The sequence below is a fragment of the Spea bombifrons genome, chromosome 5 (assembly GCF_027358695.1).
Source record: "Spea bombifrons isolate aSpeBom1 chromosome 5, aSpeBom1.2.pri, whole genome shotgun sequence".
Classification (NCBI taxonomy): domain Eukaryota; kingdom Metazoa; phylum Chordata; class Amphibia; order Anura; family Pelobatidae; genus Spea; species Spea bombifrons.
The window spans coordinates 45830647-45851096 of NC_071091.1; the positions used below are offsets into that span (position 1 = coordinate 45830647).

At 39.6% G+C, this 20450-nt stretch overlaps 1 protein-coding gene across 1 annotated transcript in view; it reads left to right on the top strand.

Moving 5' to 3' along the window:
- The window catches only part of TERT (telomerase reverse transcriptase), a 360451-nt gene that overhangs the window by 165801 nt on the left and 174200 nt on the right, over positions 1–20450 (top strand). Inside the window, exon 8 of the mRNA XM_053467313.1 lies at positions 826–921. Coding sequence (XP_053323288.1) covers positions 826–921 — 96 coding nt within the window. The remainder of the gene's footprint in view (positions 1–825; positions 922–20450) is intronic.

Consider the following 20450-nt stretch of genomic DNA (forward strand, 5'->3'; position numbering starts at 1 on the left):
GCTCTAACTAAACAGCAGGATACCTCTCTAGCAGCCTAAGGTCTGACGCAAAGCAAAGTAACCAGTTTTGTATGGGGTAAAGCTTCATACCTGGTGGGCTGCAGCGCTGGCTGTAGCTGCTCCTTCATTCAGGTTCTCCCTCCCTCTGCAAACTTAACAGCCCTCTCTTTTAAGGCTTCCTCCCCAGTAACGAGCTTAGGAAGCCTCACCTGAGAGCACCTGGGTTTGCTACCATGCCTGGCTGAGGTAACCAGGTGAGATATATATCCCATCAACCACTCTCCCATACACTTTACCACAGGTATTACAACCTAGTTTATGAAATATTGTGTTTGGGTTCTTGTACCCAAATATATATTTTATTATTATGTCAGTAAAATAAGAAGGCGATTAGAGAAACGCCATTGTGATAGAGAGAAAAGCGTTGTGTGCACAGATTTGTTTATTCTGCTGTTTTTAACACCTAGTTTGTTTATTACATTATTTTAAATAAACAAAACATTTGCATTTTATTTTTTTATCGATTAATCGGCAAACGAATCGATTATGAAAATAATCGTTAGTTGCAGCCCTAGAAGTAAGCAATACAAATCAGTACTTTGGCTTCTCGAGTAGTCTTGTTGTTCATAAAGTGTCTAATATTTTTGCCTTCGATAATGGCTATATTAACGCTCATTAAGCTGATTTAATTTTTATATAAAGTTTTCACTCTACATTTCTCTTTCTAATGAAGTATATCTTCCTAATAAGGTTACTTCCTAACTATACCGTCTGGATGTAACCTTATATTTGTATCATATTTTTTGTCTTATTCTTCATCTACAGGTTTCGACATTGGTTGATTTTCTTCCAAACATGAAACAATTTGTCTACCGCTTACAAGACAATAAAATAAAGCAGGATGCTGTTCTAGTGGAACAGGTAAATTTTTAATATTTTTTTTCATTTACAGTCTTTCAGTATAAGTTAATTTCCTTCCAAATATGAAAATGTGTCTTACCTTAATTTAGTTACCAATAACAGTGCTTTTCAATTGGAACAGGTATATTTTTAGAATATATATATATATATATATATATATTTCATATGATTTGTTTTTTATTATAAATTTAGAAAATTACAGAAATAGTATGCAAATACATTTCTTATATTAGTTTTTCTATTTACAAACAAATAGAAAAATAGTCATACAAACATAAACAAAAATAGACAAACAAGTTAAATTCCCTTTTGCCTTCACAGCTATTATTATATTAGTTTACAGTCGTGTGTCACCGGCACCACCAGGACTTGTATATCTTTAATTGTTTCTGTTAATTTGGATATTTTGTTTTGCCATCAAAATTTTTTATCTATCTTTCTATTAAGTCTAGCTTGCCCTGTTGCAATTGATCTATCCATAAATTCCAGAACTCTTTATTTTTTTTTTTAATATATATTTTTTATTTTTCTTTTATGAAAAAACAAACATAACAATTAACAACATTTCCCAACATCTGGAGTACATGAACATAATTCTCCTAAACAGCGAAAATAGACATTGCCTAAGAAAAAGTCCATATTGTTGTATTGTGTTAAATATTGGAAATGGGTCTTGTGCGCATTCATGCATAAGACAGCTACATAATCAGCCCCAGATTGAGAGGGCTTAGAGGCTTTCAAGGGGTGTAGGTAGATAAAGACAGAATTGCCAAGGTGTGAATAAATAAAAAAATTAATCGGAATAAGTTCTTCGCCATGGTAACCAAATCATATCATATTTTTTTAAATTGTTGTGCATTCTGAAAAAATGTTTCTCCATTGAGTGTTGATATTCAATTTGGTTCGTAATTTGAGACCAAGCAGGTACTGTTTCTGATTTCCAATTACATGCAAATCAAATTTTTATTGCTGCCAATATGTTAATGATTAAATCCAGATTAGCTTTATGTTTATAGGGTATATCTATGTGGAATAGAAAAGATTGGGGGGAATAAATCGCTTTGTGTTCCAAATAACTTTTTAAGGAGATTCATAGCTTCACATTTTAAGTTGGATAAGCTGCTACAATTCCACCAAATATGGGCCGCTGTACCCGGTTCTAGTTTACATCTCCAACATAGGTTGGAGATAGATCCCAACATTTTATGTAGAGTTGTAGGAGTATAGTACCATCTATGAAGTATCTTAAAATATTGTTCTTGAATGTTTATACAATGAATGGCTTTCTTTGTTTTGTTCAATGCAGAGTACCATACTTCTGCCGGAAATGAAATGTCTAGTTCAGCCTCCCATTTCAAGATATCAAGATAGTATTGGGCTTATCTGATATTGATATCTTTTCTAACAGTATTCTAAGTTTGGAAATTACGTTTTTCTTATAATGGCCCTCTATAAACCCGTCTAAGATAGTTACTGGGCTGTAAGTCTTAAGAAAGAAAATTGTTCCTTATTTGGGAGAGAGAATTTAGCTTGTTGTTCTGAGAAGGACTTTAATGCCAAAGGCGAATAGATATCTTCTATTTTTACTATCCCATGAACTTGCCAAGTTGTAAAGTCTATATCTTTAATAAATACTTGTAACGCTTCTACAGGCGTACTGAGTGACCATGAGTCAGTAGGACTACAATTTTCTTTAAAACTAAACATATTTTTTAAAATATTTAGTATCAGGGGGTTAGATATTCCTAGTTTCCTTGTAGCTTCTGGATTAAGCCAGTAGAGGTGGCATGGATCAAATTCAGAACATTTCCACCTCTCTTATATATACCAAGGTAAATCTTGATCGCGTTTAACATCCCAAGCTATAAAATGGCTGAACATACAGATTTTATATAAATGTTGTGTATTAGGAAAGTTCAGACCAGCCTGAGCCTGATTTTTGCTTAATATAAAGCGTGAAACTCTTGGCTTTTTATTTGACCATACGAAGGATAGAAATATTTTATCAAATTGGTTTAGAATCTTTAAGGGCACTGGAAATGGGATGGTTCTGAATAAATAAATTAACCTAGGTATGATATATGTTTTTAATGTATTTAGCCTACCCAACCAGGAAATTTCTAATCGTTGCGACTATAATTGTAAACCAATTGTGACCAATTGACCGTGTCAAATGCCTTTTCGGCATCAAGGGCAATGAAGACCGCCGAAGATCTAGAGTCATTTAATGTGTATATATAAGGTTTAGAATTCTACGTGTATTGTCTTCACCGTTCCTACCTGTAAGAAACCCAGTTTGATCAGGATGAATTAGATCTGGCATTACACTTTTTAGTCTTTCGGCTAGGATTTTTGAAAACATTTTGATATCCAAATTTATCAAAGAGATGAGGCGATAGTTTGTTACTTTACTTAAATCCTTCCCTGATTTAGGAATGGGAGTTATCAGAGTTTGGAGCATTTCTGATGGAAAGCTTTTTTTAAGTGGAATCTCTGTAAACATTTTCAACATAAGTGGAGAGATAACCAGATTCAACAATTGGTAAAAAGGAGCCGAAAAGCCATCTGGTCCAGGGGCTTTAAATTTCTTTAAATTACGGATAGCATTGTTTATTTCAAGAAGCTGAATCGGAGTGCTTAAGGTATCTAATTTTGCTGTGGAAAGTTTAGGGAGATTCAATCTATTGAGAAAAGATCTAATCTCTGATTTATCTTTAGATATGTCTGGTAAATTGTACAGTGACTTATAGTACATCCTAAAAGCTTCCGCAATTTGTTTCGGGGTTAGATAGGATTTACAATTTAGGATAATTTTTATTAATTCTGTTTTTATAGGTTCGGCTTTTAATTTTATTTGTCAATAATTTGCTAGCTCTGTTACTGCTATAATACCAGTCTTGTTTTAGCCTTAGTACTTTTCTATTGGTCTTCTCAATTAATTTATCCTTAATTTCAAGTTGAATTGCGTTTATCTCCTTAGATATCAAATTTGATGGATTTCATTTATTAATCGATTCCAGTTGTGCCAATTTAATATATAAGCCTGAGAGAATCATTCCTTTAGCTTTCTTAGTACCTGCCCCTAGTTTTATAATAAAGCCGCGCATAGTGCATTTAAAGGCACACCACAAAGAAACCTCTCCATTGTCAGTAGTTTCTATGAAATCTTTGGCCAATTTGATAAGTTTTTCTTGAAATGATGGAGATAATAATGATTCGTTAAGTCTCCATCTAGATCTGAATTCTCCCTTATTTTTAACTTCTATAATTACTGGGGCGTGGTCCGACCACGACCGTGCTCCAATGGATGCAGATTTACAGATTTCTATTGTTTTGCTATCTGACAAAAAAGTGTCTATTCTTGAGTAGGATTGATGTGGCGAAGAGTAGAAAGTAAAATCTTTCACATAGGGATTGATCATTCTCCACATTTCAAACAAATTATTCCGAGCAAGACATTTCGAAAAGGATTTGGCCAAAGATTTCGTTTTTGCATCGGGGTGTTGGTCATGCTTCATGCTTTTGTCCATCTTAACATCTTGGATGCAGTTCATATCACCCCCTATCACCAAAAAATCTTTTGCTATTTCATAAGTTCTGTCTAATACCTTCTCTATATATTTCACCATCGATGAATTTGGGGCATATACATTAACGAAGGTATAAGTCACGTCGTTCACTTTGCATAAAAGGATCCCATATCTACCTTCTAAGTCGCATTCAAAGTGGATTTTTCATTTTATCACTTAATGAAGATTGCGACTCCTCTTTTCCTCTTATAGTCTAGACTAGATAGAAAGACAGTAGAGTATCTTTTATATTTCCATTGAGTAGATCCTTTTAGGGCTGCAACTAACGATTATTTTAATAATCGATTAGTTGGACGATTATTTTTTCGATTAATCGGATAAAAAAAATGAATGTAAATTTTTCATTTATTTAAAATAATTTACTAAACAAATGATGTTAAATACAAACAACAGAATAAAAAAACTTTGATAATACATTTCTTGTCTTTATTTCCCAACCAGCCCCCCAATATATGCACATTTGAGCCCAGGCTTGCTACGCTGCCTCCCAGACATGCCATGCTGCCCCCCCACATATGCCACGCTGCCTACCACAGCACTCCACGCTGCCTCCCACATATACCACACCACGCTGCCTCCCACATCTGCCACTCCACGCTGCCTCCCACATATGCCACTCCACGCTGCCTCCCACATCTGCCACGCCACGCTGCCTCCCACATCTGCCACTCCACGCTGCCTCCCACATCTGCCACTCCACTCTAACCCCCACATGCCACTGTGCCTGATACGCCTTATACCCCCTGAAACACCACTCCATCCTCCCCAGACATGCCACCCTGCCCTCCCCACATATGCCACGCCATGCTGCCTCCCACATCTGCCACTCCACAATGCCTCCCACATATGCCACGCTGCCTCCCACATCTGCCACTCCACGCTGCCTCCCACATATGCCACGCTGCCTCCCACATCTGCCACTCCACGCTGCCTCCCACATCTGCCACTGTGCCTGATACGCCTTATATCCCCTGATACCCCACTCCATCCTCCCCAGACATGCCACCCTGCCTCCCAGACATGCCACTTCTCTACCCCCAGATATGCCACTCTACCCCCAGATATGCCTTATACACCCTGATACACCACTCCGTCCTCCCCAGACATGCCACACTGCCCTCCCCACATATGCCTTATATACTGTATATGCCTTATACCCCCAGATATGTCACTTCACTGCCCCCAGGATTTAGATTCCCCTAAATTAACCCTAAACTCCCCATTAACCATAACTGCCCCTAAATTAACCCTTAACACCCCCTTAACCACAGCATCCCCTAAATTAACCCTAAAGACCCCATCAACCACAGCATCCCCTAAATTAACCCTAAACACACCATTAACCACAACTGCCTCAAATTAACCCCAAACACCCCATTAACCACAGCTGCTCCTAAATTAACCCTAAACACCCTATTAACATAACTGCCCCTAAATTAACCCTAAACACCCAATTAACCATAACTGCCCCTAAATTAACCCTAAACACCCCACTAACCATAACTGCCCCTAAATTAACCCCCACCTCCCCTAACCCAAATATATATATATATTACATACATATACACACACATATATATATATATATATATATACACACACACACACATACACATTATATATATATATATATATATATATATATATATATACACTTACAGTTAGATGAGTGTCACAGCCATGTGGTTCTGGCCTGGAGAAGGAAGGGGCGGGGCCAGTTGTCACAGTGATTACAGGGAGGGGGAGTAACTAGGAGCTGCTGCTGCTGTGAGATGGTGAGTCAGACTAAACGGATTATATAATGAGGGGGATTTTTCAGAGCGTTTGCTCTGAAAAAAACCTCATTTTATAATCGATAATAATCGATTCAACTAATCGATAATGAAATTTGTTGCCATTTTGCCGGAGAATTTAAACCTTGGCAGTTAATAGACATCAGTCTGTGTCATTTAAATTAATTATCTTCATCCCCATCAGCCTATTTTGCCATCTAAACCTGCATACACATACAAAAAAAAACATCCATTCTTGCCATTAGTACATATATAATATATATAGTACATGCATTTTTTGCCCCTTCATTATAAAGGAAGAGAGGGAGAAGACGAAAAATAAAAAAAATAAAAAAAAAAGGTGTGAGTGTCAAACTTCCTTGTGAACATGTATGGTCAGAAGCTGCCTCTATTCAGCTCTGTCTGTGTATAGTGTGTGAGATATGTAGCGTGTATTTAGTTTAGTCGCTTCTATCCTGTAAGTGTTTAGAATTTCAAGTGGTTGTGCATGTGAGCATGTGATCAGAGCTATCTCCATTCAGCTCCATCTGTGTGTGGTGTATGCAGGGCCGGCCCAAGACGTAATGCCGCCTGGGGCGAAGTTTAAACTTCGCCGCCGCCATTATCTACCCTAACCTCCCCCCCCGGTACTTACCTTTAAACAGTCCTGCGGGAGTCTCCTTGCTCTGCCAGGGTGCCGGCTTGTAATGCTGAGCGGCGTAAATTGACGTCACTTCCGGCGCTCAGCATTACAAGCCGGCACCGTGGCAGAGCACGGAGACTCGCCACAGAGGAGAGAGAGAGGGGCGCCGAGCGGGTAAGCGAAAACCACTCGGCGCCCCTCTCTCTCCTCCGCTTAAAAAAAAGTGCTTGGGGCGGCAAAGTGCCGCCCCTTCAAAAGTGCCGCCTGGGGCAATTGCCCCAGTCGGCTCCATTGTAGGGCTGGCCCTGGGTGTATGAAATATGTGAAATGTGTGTAGTTTGATTATTCTGCAATGTAGATATTCAAAATGTAAGTAATTGTGCTTGTGAAGAAAAAAAAAGTAAGTGTAAGTATCTAACTTTCTTGTGAGCTTATGTGATCAGAGCTATCTCCATTCAGCTCTATCTATATGTAGTGTATAAAATATGTGAAATGTGTTTAGTTTGATTATTCTACGTTGTAGGTATTCAGAATTTTAAATAATGTGCTTGTGAGAAAATGAATAAAAAAAAAGTCAATGCGTACAATTTTACGAATATAAATTAATACCTTTCAAGAGTCTATAAACTAATATCATAAGTTTAAACCAAAACAATAATATACAAATTCCTTCATCCTATATTAGGTGACACTAAAGAAAATATAAATTCCTTCACTTCTGTAGGATCAGAAAATTATGAGAGCTTTGCATCATGGAAAATGAGAAATTTAAGAGGAGAGCAAATGATATATCCGAGAGAAGAATTATGTCTGTATTTTTCTTGTCGTGGGTTTTTCCTAAATTCCAGTATGAATGAGTTTTTAGTGTAAAAATTGTGGAAACGTACGACAATGTCTCTTGGAACATCTGAGTTCTTTAGGACTTTAGGTTTATTCAGCATGTGGAATCTTTCAAATGGTGAAATTCCTACTTGGTCTTCTTTAATATAAGTTAACAAAAGTTCCATTAAATACGGTGCTAGATGTGAATTGGTAATTTCTTCGGGAATTCCTCTTAGTCTCACATTGAGTTAGCTTCAATTCTAATGTCTGCATATTTAATCTGAGGTCCTTATTCTCCTTTTTAAGGAGCTCAATTTCAGATTGTGATCCCTGCATTAGGGTAGATTGAGATGAAAGTTTATTTGAAATGTCTTCCATTCCTTGTTTCAGACAGTCTGTGTTAAGTTTCATCTCAGTGCTGAGTTTGCAGTATAGCTCATTTATATTTGAAATTCTAGTATACTGAGATAGCTCAGATTGTGAAAACTCCGGTTGAGCCTCCAAGGCAGAATTATTTAATGGATCTGAAGAAGATACTTGCAGCAATTTGGAGCAATTATTCGAAGATTTTGGAGAATAATAATTAGTCAAGGTTTTAGGCTTGTCAACACTTAACCTTTTTTCTTTATCTCTCTCCCTATCTTTCTTATTGTCCCTTATTGTCCCTTCTATCATAGCTTTTTTAAAATTATTATTGTCTCTTTTGATTTTATTCCTCTCATACAGTATTGTAGTATGCTATTTACTGCAGTAAGAAATAAGTCAAGTTCAAACAGCTAAAGTATAAAATACGTCTTAGAAACTGTTGGTGTATTCAAAGATTTACTACGTTATTGTTGTTTCGCTCAGATATTCTGTAGTCACCATACCGATGTAAACAGCGAAATTGTATTGTTATCGAGTTATATTAGTAATCAAGGAAAATTTCCCAATGACAAGATACATTTCCTCTTCAAATATATGTTAATGCAGGTATTATTATAATCACAGTAGAGATACAGTCAGAAAAGTTGTAGTATATTCAATAATTTCAGTAAAATATGTTCTCTGTAATTCGCCATATAAAATGTATTTATATAAAAAGTTGTTACTTATCTTTAGAGAGGGATTGGAGTTCTGTATTATCTGTAGGCCTCAATGAATCTCGTCATCCAGCTCCCTTTTGTTTCTCATACAGACAAAGATCAATTAAGTCCAATAAATCAAATTAAGTGGAGAGGAAAACTATTCTGGTGAAACATTCATTGGTTAAGCATCTTTTAAGTCATCATGACGTTGATTAGAATTCTCTCTTGTAAGGATTTTGCTGTACATAGCTCGGTATAGCATGGAGCGGCTCAGTATGATCGTATAACGCTGCTCAATGTAGCTCAGTGGAGCGTAGCGCGGGTTAATGCCGCGTGGGGCGGTTCGGCTCAATGCAGCATAGCATGTCCCGGTGTCACGGACAAGTAAAGTGTGCGGCAAGCACACGACACGACGTGGCTCGGTGTGGTATTCCGGTGAGGCACTGCTCACCGTGATGTAACGCCGCTCGTTGTAGTGTGACACGGCTGTCGTCCGATTTCTGTCACTCGGTCTTCCAAGCGGATTTCCCGCCGCCCGCACCTATAGCCTACTCCTTGCGTGAGCTCAGCATATGCTCGACGCATCGCTCACCTCGCCTCAAGGTCCAAGATCGGCACCAGTCGCCGGCGTATTACGCAGCTCGTAGGACGTGCTGCGTGCTACGTCATCACTCCCCCAGGAAACCAAATTCCAGAACTCTTATTTGTTTCTATTCCAAATTAATTGGGATAGAATTCCCTTTTCCATCTGGCATTGATAAATTAATTGTGCTTTTACTTTATTCCAAATAATCCCTTCTGGCCTTCTCCAGTTTCTTGCCACTTCCATTTTTTTCCAAAATGTATTGATAGGAGAACAACTCCACCAAATATGTAGTTCATCTCCCCTTGGTGCTCCACATCTCCAGCAATTGGGAATATTATTTATATGCATCTTTGCTAATATTGTTGGTACTCTGTACGATCTATTCATTAACTTAAACTGGAGCTCATTGTGATTTAAGCAATGGATGTATTTGTGAGTTTCAAAGCATAGTTCCAGTTTATTGGATCTATTTTACAGTTTAGATCTTTTTCCCATTTTTTTTTTTAAAGCTGGGGGAGAGGAAACTTTTCTTTTTTATAGGAATCTATTAGATCCAAAAATGTTGTGATCATTTTTCTATGATCATTTGTTTGTTTTTAATATTTTTGTGAGAAGTCTGATAGATTTATTTTTATCTTCTGTTTGTAGTGAATTAGACAAATAGCACTTTATCCTCAAGTATTTAAAACATTGTACAGGAATTGTACCACAGGATTGGAGGAAGGCTGTGGAGGGTTCAAACTCTGTCCCCGGAAATTATAGACCCGTGATCTTAACTTCTGTGGTTGGGAAAGTATTTGAAGGGCTGTTTACTGTAGTTTGGGGTAGCTGTATTAGTCCAGTGTATAAAAATGCAAAAAACAGAATGTTGCAAACTCTTGTAATACCTTTTTTATTGGACTAACAATCTTATGAATGCCTGCTTTTCTCCATAGTGATAGACTTAGATCTTCATTTAGATTTTCAATTATGTTTAATGCTAGGCATGGAATAATTTTGTCTCCAAGTCCCATTTTTTTCTTTAACTGCTCCCAACTTGTGAGCAACTGTACAAGAACTAAATTGTTACAGGTCTTCATTACTTCTCTGCACTTTTTCTCTGGGGATCCAGAAAAGTGTCTGGAGATCTCTAACTGGAATGTTATCTTTAAATTCTAAATCGTACCAAGCTTCTTGCTGTGCTTTGTCATGTATAGTCATTAATATATGGGTCATTTGGGCAGCTTGAGCATGCTCTTTGATAATTGGCATGCCCAAGCCACCATTGTATCTCTTGTTTGCTAGTAATTGGGAATTCAGTCTTTTTGAGGCCCAAATGAATCTTGTGAATGATCTTTGAATTAATTCGGACCAAGCTGTAGGTACCATTAAAGGGATCAGTCTAAAGATATAGATAAATCTATCTTTATAATTTTATTTATAGCCCTTTTGTTCTTTAATAAATTAGACAGCATCCTACCTGCATTCAAGGAATTCAAAATTTTGTTAGCTCTTTCTATAAGTAGTTGATTTATTTTATTTTTAAGTTCTCCAATCTTTTCTGTTAGCTGAATTGATGGTGCTTTTTTGTTTTCAACATTCACCTGATGAAGGGTGATATACATTTTTAAGAGAGATGCTTCTGCCACTTTTGAGCCCCCATTTTAATGAAGTGACCTCTGATGACAGCCTTATATGAACACCAAAGACTGCCCGCTGATATTTCCTCTGTCATTTTCGTTAAAGTATAGTTGTGTAATTTCTTTTATATATATGCATTATCTATATCCCTCCTCATTAGTTTATCGGTTAACCTCCATTCAGAATGCAACTTAGTTACTGAGTCTTTTCTGTCCATAGTTAGAAGATTATGATCTGACCAAGTTATTTCATGTATTTTTGACTTACCAACACAGGACACCATGCCTATATCCCCAATCGCTAGGTCTATTCTCGAGTAAGCTCTATATGATTTAGGAAAGCAGGTGTAATCTCTGTGGGGTGGGTAATTTGCCACACATCATACAGAGAATGTTGACGTAGAAGGGCCTGTAGTCTCTTGGCCTGGGAAATTACATTTCTGTCCTTCGTGGTTCCCTTTTGGGTCATCTTATCAAGAAGGGGGTCCAATACACAGTTGAAGTCTCCCATAAATATTAGTGGCCCCTGTTTCATTTTCATTACTTTCTGGAGAAGAGTTGAGAGGAAAGGGGCCGGGGATCTATTTGGAGCATAGCCATTTACTAAAGTCATCAATTTTATTATTTATTTCAGTTATCATTATGATGAATCTACCATCAGGGTCTTGGTCAACTAATTTTATATTTATATCTATCCCGCTGGCAAACAGGATTGTCACTCCCCCCCCCCTTTTTTTTATTTTTATGACGCCTCAATTAATAAGGGAAATCTCTGCATTTTCATTTTGATCTTAACTATAAGTCTCCAATGCGTTTCTTGAATGAAACATATTTTTATGTTTTCTGTCCATATGCGGTTCAGCAATATTGTGTGCTTTTAAGAGGAATTTAATCCCTGAGCATTGATAGTGGCAAATCTAAGCATTATAATCTATCTTTTTTAATATCAAATAGGAATATCCTGGTAGTATCGTGCAGTTGGCCGTTTGCAGAAGGGAAATTTACATATACAGATATAACATTTACACAACATATACAAAACCAAGTATTTGTAGGCATCCCACTTCCTTGAGTGGTTGCGTACTTCCGCATTGTGTTTCCCAATAAAGTATGCGGGGACGTTTGTCATCTCACAGAAAGCAGTTGGAGCCCCCAATGGACGATAATAAGCAAATACATCTTAAATCCTGTATAAAGGGAAAGAGGAAGAAGGATAAAAAAAGAAAAAAAAAGAAATTATTCCTGGATTTCCTAATGCTCTGTTCTGGTCTTCTATTCCTTGCTTCCAGTTCTGCTCTTTGCTTCAGCTCCTGTTTCCTTTATAAGGTGTGCCCCACCCGTTATGTTTGTCTTAGTCTGCAGTCTACAGGTATGTCTCTTTGATATGTGTTTGGTTTGTATAGTACCTCTGTAGGCATGGTTTAAAGTTAGGACCCATCGTATATTGGAGTACTTTGGCGTAGTGGTGGGCTAAGCATACTATGGCCATAAGATGTGACGAAATCTAAAATTGTTATCTTGTAGTCCTAGGCTAGTCCTGTTTGGCCCTGTGATTTCTGTGTATTCTTGTGATGTGTTGCCTGGTTAGTCTTGTCAGCTCTGTGCTTTGTCCTGTCCTGTATCCCCGGTAGAGGGGTGTCTTGTATCCCCGGTAGAGGGGTGTCCTGTATACCCGGGAGAGGGGTGTCCTGTCCTGTATCCCCGGTAGATGGGTGTCCTGTCCTGTTCATGTCGGATCTTGAGTATTCCTTGTGTTGTTCCCTGTTGTGCCTTTTATTATGTATATCTTGTCTGGTTATGTTTCTTGCTTGGTCTCCCTGTCCCTTGCTCACTTTGTTTCAGCTGTTACTCTGCTTAGCATCCCTACTCCCAGCCTGCAGCATCCTGCACATGATTCCAGTGCTATGTCTCATGCCTGCTCCAGGGTGCCTGCAGGATATCTCCAAGTTCTGCTTTGTTCTGTCATCATCCGCTGCTATGTCAGGGCGCTGGTATGTGGCTGCACAACCCTAGATGCTCACCACCTGGGTGAGTGCAGTCGCCCTGCACTGGGCCCTGTCCAACTCTGCTACTGCACAGTAACTCCTGAACACAATCTTTGGGCGCTCTGGGTCATTACAGTTGTCTGTATGGACCCAGTTCCTGACATTAGACCCTTTGCTTGGAAATGTAGCTGCTGTGGCCTTTCCCCAAGTGGACTCTTCATAAGTGGACAGATAGGAGTTACACTGGACTATCCAGACAGCCATCCTGGTCTTCATGCTTTCATCTGACTACTCACCCTGCAATCTGTATTAATCTCATCCATTTCCCTCTCTTACAGGTACGATTATTTCATAACGTCTGATCCACCCCTGAACCCCTCATCTTCTGCTGTAACACCCCTGTTTCTCACCTGGTACGATTATTTCATAACGTCTGATCCACCCCTGAACCCCTCATCTTCTGCTGTAACACCCCTGTTTTTCACCTGGTACGATTATTTCATAACGTCTGATCCACCCCTGAACCCCTCATCTTCTGCTGTAACACCCCTGTTTTTCACCTGGTACGATTATTTCCTGCCTGTCTCCATACCCTGCTGCTATCAAAGGGTTAATATCGGTGCCCTCTAGTCTATCTTAATTGTAATTGTTAGCCTAGGTGTGAACCATCTGCCTCCTGTATGCAATCACCTTATCTGACCACTTGTGAGGCAGCCCTATATAGCTCTAGACCCCACTTGGAAACAAGCTTGCTTGGAAATGTAGCTGCTGTGGCCTTTCCCCAAGTGGACTCTTCATAAGTGGACAGATAAGAGTTACACTGGAGTTAAACGGGAGAAAACCACAAACGACATACTGAGGACAGTGCAAAGCAGCATTCAACAGAGACTGCGCTGACTAAGATTACTAATGACCTCCTGACAGCTAAAACAAAAGGCCAATTCTCACTGGTTGTTCTCTTGGACCTCTCAGCCACCTTCGACACAGTCGACCACTCTCTTCTCCTACAAACCCTCCATGCTCATGGCATCTGTGACATGGCTCTTTCATGGCTTAAATCCTACCTTTCTAACCGTACTTTTAGTGTCTCATTTACTGGAACTTGCTCCTCTCCCCTACCGCTTGGTGTTCCTCAAGGCTCAGTTCTTGGGCCTCTGCTATTCTCCATCTACACTTCTTCACTCGGAAAACTTATTTCTTCCTTTGGTTTCCAGTACCACCTATATGCAGATGACACCCTACTCTATATTTCTGCTCCTGACCTTTCCCCCTCTCTTCTAACTCGCCTCACTGACTGTCTATCAGGAATTGCATCATGGATGGTGTCCCGTTACCTAAAGCTCAACATCTCTAAGACTCCACTATCCATCCAACAGACCAGGTTCACTGCCTTGGTGTGACCCTCGACTCTGCTCTCTCCTTCATCCCTCACATCCAGTCCCTCACCAAATCCTGCCGCCTCCACCTGAAAAACCATCTCCCGAATCCGCCCTTTCCTCACACAAGATACCAGCAAACTACTAATCCACTCCCTTGTGATATCCCGCCTGGATTATTTCAACTGCCTACTAACCGGTCTCCCCCTCTCCCGCCTTTCACCGCTTCAATGTATCCTCAACACTGCAGCTAGATTAATCTTTCTCTGCCGCCGCTTCTCATCTGCTGCTCCACTATGCCAATCACTCCACTGGCTCCCCATACCCTTCAGAATCAAATTTAAACTTCTAACCCTGACCTATAGAGCCCTCAACAACTCGGCACCCCCTTACATCTCTACCCTCCTATCCAAATACACCCCTACCTGCCCCCTTCACTCCTCTCACGACCTGCGGCTTTCTTCCACTGTTGTTACCTCTTCCCACTCCCGTATTCAGGATTTCACCCGCGCCGCTCCCCTCCTGTGGAATTCCCTTCCCCGTTCCGTCAGACTTTCTGCCTCGTACGCGACTTTCAAAACCTCTCTGAAAACCCACTTGTTCAGGGAAGCGTACAACATTCCTTCCCAGTACTAATCATCCTAATCACAGCCATCGGAACAAACGGCTTCAACACATCAGAAGCAGATCAACTCATACTCATCCAAGCGGTCCTCTCCTATTGTCTCACTCCCCTCAACCACCGACTAGATTGTAAGCTCGCAAGAGCAGGGCCCTCTTCTCCTTTGCACCAGTTTGTTATTGTATGTGTTATGTGTTTATAAAATGTTCTAATGAATGTAACAGCGCTGCGGAATCGGCCGACGCTTTATAAATAAACGTAATGTAATGTTGGGGATACGAGGATACAGCAGTTCTAAACTCAGTCAAACAAAAAAAACACCACCATATTTGCTCCTATATATTAGGTAAGGTGTTACTTATAATTCTGTTTTGTCCTTGATTTAACTCCTTTAACTCTAATTTTTGTACTCATTTGTGATTTAATGATTCAGTGTAAAGAGAGGGAAAAAAACCCCAGAACATATAGCAGTGTATATTCCTAGGTATTAAGTTCGATCTATTACTTGTAATTCTATTTTGTGCAGAGTTAATTCCTTTAAATCTACCGTATTTGCTCGATTATAAGACGACCCCGATTATAAGACGACCCCCCAAAATCAAAATATTAATTTAGGAAAAAAACAAAAAGCCTGAATATAAGACGACCCTATAGGAAAAAAGTTTTACCAGTAAATATTAATTCATGTAAATTATTTTTTCATGTTTAATAAAAGCTACGATTGAGAAAAATATATTTTTTAAATTTCCTTTTATTTGCCAACCTGCCCCCCCCCAGTTATGCCACTCTGCCCCCAGAAATGCTTTATACCCCCCTATTTGCCACTCTGCCCCATGATATGCCTTATACCCCTATATGCCACTCTGGCATATAGGGGGTTAAAAGGCATATCATGGGGCTGAGTGGCATATAGGGGGTTAAAATGCATTTCTGGAGGTATATAGGCATATCATGGGGCTGAGTGGCATATAGGGGGTTAAAATGCATTTCTGGAGGTCCAGAAATGCATTTTAACCCCCTATATGCCACTCAGCCCCATGATATGCCTTTTAACCCAGCATGTACTGGCTGCCTTGGCTTGATAGGAGTGTGATTGCTGTTAGCAGTTTGATATATATATATCAAACTGCTAACAGCAATCACACTCCTATCAAGCCAAGGCAGCCAGTACATGCTGGAACCTGGGGATGATAGTAGTGGGATTACAGCCTCCCTATGCCATGCTACAACCCCCACCCCACTTACACATCCATGCTATCACACACAAACACATTTAAATACTAATTCATTCCATTAATCACACATACTTCACACATTAAACACACATTAATCACACATACTTACCCAAAAACCCTCCCCCACCCCCTTACCTGAACTGCAGATCTCTCACTCGAAGACTTCTGCAGGGGACCGGCTGTAGAGCAACTTCTCTGGCCCCGCCCCCAGAGGAGGGAGGGGGAGATAGAGCTCTGTGAGGACGCTGCAAGCTTCCTGTCCTCCTGCTTCTAACAGAAGAGACGCTGCTCGCGACCGGTAAGCAGCATGGCCCCAGCAGACATTTTTTGGGGGGTCTGAGAAGACGACCCCGATTATAAGACGAGGGGTATTTTTCAGAGCATTTGCTCTGGAAAAAACCTCGTCTTATAATCGAGCAAATACGGTAGTTTGTGTTTCTAATCGTGATTTAGTGGGGACAGAGTAAGAGGAGGAAAAGAAGAAAAAAAGAAAAAGGGGGGATCAACAATATTACTATTAAATCCCCATGTTTTTGTTGGAATCAATCAACTATAAGCATTGTCTATCTCCTTGCCCTCATCCCTTATTTACTGACACATTAACTTCCTTAAGTAAATTTGATTATTAATTATTCGCTCCATACGCAGTTGGGGGAGATGCCTGCAAGAGTGTGAGGCGGCAGATACAGACGCCAAAAAAACACAGGTGGAAACCCAATAAGCAGGCAATGCAGCAGTAAACAAATAGCCGTGGACAGGAACACGTAGAGAACACGCCAAGGATAGCCGGAGTCTGGTACACGTAGAGAACATGCCAAGGATAGCCGGGTTCTGGTACACGTAGAGAACATGCCAAGGATAGTCGGGGTCTGGTACACGGAGAGAACACGCCAAGGATTGCCGGGGTCTGATACACGGAGAGAACAGCAAGGATATCAAGGGCAAAAGGAGCCAAAATAGAGCTGGAGGGCTGGTAAAGGAGGAAAAAAATAGATCTCATTCTCTTCTTCCCCTTTGATCCATATAGATCATTGGGATGTAAGCATATTAGATCTTATTTAATAGCATCCATTTTGAAGCATATCAGGACATCCCTTGGGATTTCTGACATGGGAATCTTCAGTTGAAAACTGGAACAAGTAGTTTTTTGATCGTACAAAATGGCAACCTGTCTGGAGCTACTGCTAATTGACATTGTAGTGCCTTAGTGGAATAGTATCTATATTAAGGAGACATTTGAAATTAAGTCACAAAAGCTAGTAATTCCAATTTTTAGGAAGGCTAGCTTCAGTGGCTTAGTTTTCCGGTAAAAACACAGATGGTAAGATGTATGGAAGGGCAGGTCAGATTAACTATGAACCTCCTTTTTTCTTTAGGGGAGGGCACCAGCTAATCGTTGCAACATAACTTGCCATACCCAGCGGACCTTTCCATCACAGGCAATGTGCTTGGACCCCTACAAACATGTTGCCCCCTTTCAAGCTGCAAGCACCTTCTCCAATCCTGCCTTGGTCTCTATAAACCATAGATCCATTCTCACAGCATTCAAATTTACACCATCCCATGCAAAACCCCACGTCAGGTGGGTTTCAATTTCGATGTGCTTAATCAACTTCCTATAGTAGTTGGCGAAGCCCAGGAAATGGTGAATGGAACGCAACCCCAGTGGACGTGGCCATTCCAACACTGCGGACAGCTTTTGTGGGTACATGGCAAACCCTTCCTCTGAAATTGCATATCCCAAAAAGAAGAAACCAGCGCCCGCAGGAGAAGTGGACTTCCGAATGAACAGGGAATCCGGTACTCCTCCATGGCCTTGTTCTCCACCACAGACAAGGCATAGGTGCGTCGTTTAGGGGGAATATCCCCTGGCTGGAGGTCAGTGGCGCAATCGTACGACCTATGAGGTGGCAAGGTACCTGCCTGTACCTTATCAAACACATCACTGAATTCCTGGTATTGCACGGGGAATGAGTCAGGAGATTCAGTGCAGAGGAGCTTAACCGGCCTACTGAGACATGCAGAGGAACATTGGGGAGATCATGAGAGGATCTCGGTAGTGCTCCAATCAAACACCAGATTTCCGATAAACCTATAAAATAAAATGCAAGAGAAGAATAGTGAAAAACCCAAACCTCTATGTCACACATAATGAGTTTGTACATAACCTTGTTAGCGCCCCAACTCTCACCTGCGCCTTGAAGTCATCTCATCTAATCCCCACCTAGCCGCCTGCGTGGCTCACCTCGCATCTTCTCAACGCTTGCCACCGATGCCCTGTGCTCAAACTACTTACCTAATACATACAACACCACCATCAAGTGTTCCCCCTGGGATGGTGGGCTACCCAGCTCCTGCAGAAATAACTCTCAACCCTGCCAAAACCTAGAGTTCCCTGAATGGGTGGAACTCATTACTCCACCTCCCGATAGATCTGTGTTTGGCACCAAATTGTGAAATCAGTCCCAAAGCTGCCGAGAAAAAGCTTCAGTAATTCTATTATGCCCCCCTGGCTCATCCACTGCCATTAATATAAAGACCAAAAGGTTTTCACCACTCCCATGAATCACTGTGAAATGAAAATAAATGCAGCTCCCAGGAAAAACACTCCTCGCAAATGTTCACACAGGATAGACTTCAAAATTTGGGGCGCAAGAACATGTGGAAAAAATAAAGACAACAATGATGGTGTAGTAGAAAAAACACACTTAATAGTGTAGGTGTGAAATGCACTCACAAAGATAGCAGTATGGGAGGCTCATCAAAAAGACCATAGGACTTGAGTTCTTCTTACAATCTGGAATATATAGGCAGAGACCCAAATGGTGCAGTATCTTTATATCAAATTTTAATAATGAAAGGTAGAAAACTTACAGAGTAGGTGGCATAACTCAAAGGATGTTATGCAAAACCAGCAGTAAACATGAGAATCCAGAAACTCAGGTTCCACAGTCTTTGTGCCGAATAAAATAATCTCAACGCGTTTCGCCGTAACAATGAACAGCTTCCTCAGGAGAAAAAGGTTTATAAATGCTGCAAGCTAAAAGTTTCTATATAAATGTCCGTTACATACAATTTCCTGGTGGCGTGGCTGCGTCACTACGTTGCATCGTCCCTCTGGTGTGGTTTTGTCAATACGTTCTGCCGTCTCTCTCTAGTTCTCCGACTTGTATGTTTGTGCGATGTTAATAAAGTTTCTCTGTTGTTCACAAAAGAGAAGACGATGCTTCTCTTCACACTACCGCTGTTCCGATCATACGATGACGGGCCGCTCACATAAAGGAGAAGACGAGAGACCGGATGGAAGGAAATTTAATAAAGACGCTTTTAAGCTTCTTTAGAGGATTTGTGGATTCATTTATATTGTGAATGGTGAAGAAAGAGTATTAATATATAGATTTTTACAAGAGGTATCCAGATGGTTGAATATACAAAGGGATTGGATATCAGAGAATGAAATAAATAATGAATATAAATATGAAATATGAGAGGGTGGATGTGTTGGTAGAAAAACTTAATTAAAAATATGAAGTCCATATATAATTAATATATATTAAATTAATATATTAGTCTATAAATTAGTTTAATCAATAAATTATTAGATCTATACTATATCTTCTTAAGAATATATTAATTAATAAAGTATTATATGCATGATTTAACTGTTAAAATGAATTAATTGATTCCAATATATTATCTATTTAAAATATAGAAATATTGCAAAAATTGATTATTATATAATATATATATAGTGGATAATATATAAACAATAATAAAAAATGTATATAATTATATAAATAAGTATAAATATATAAATAGTTTATAATTAATCTCTCAAATAAATGTTAAAATATCCAAATCTACATTTAAACCCTCTTTTTTTTAAAGTTTGAAATTTAAAAATCCACTCAGTTTCTTTCTTTGACAGGGATTCTTTTATATCTCCTCCACGCCAGTGGGGAGATACCAGATCTATTCCAATCGTTTTAAAACTGGAGAAGGAAAACATTTGACAGTTAATGCAATTCAGGAAGGATTGAAAAAAACGAAAAGGAGGAGGAGTTTGCCTTTATGTAAAGTCCAGCCTAAAGGCCACACTGCGGGAGAATATATGTGAGGGAAATGATGATGTGGAGTCATTATGGGTAGAAATATATGGAAAGAAAAATAATAAAATACTGATCTGGGTTTGCTATAAGCCACCAAATATAA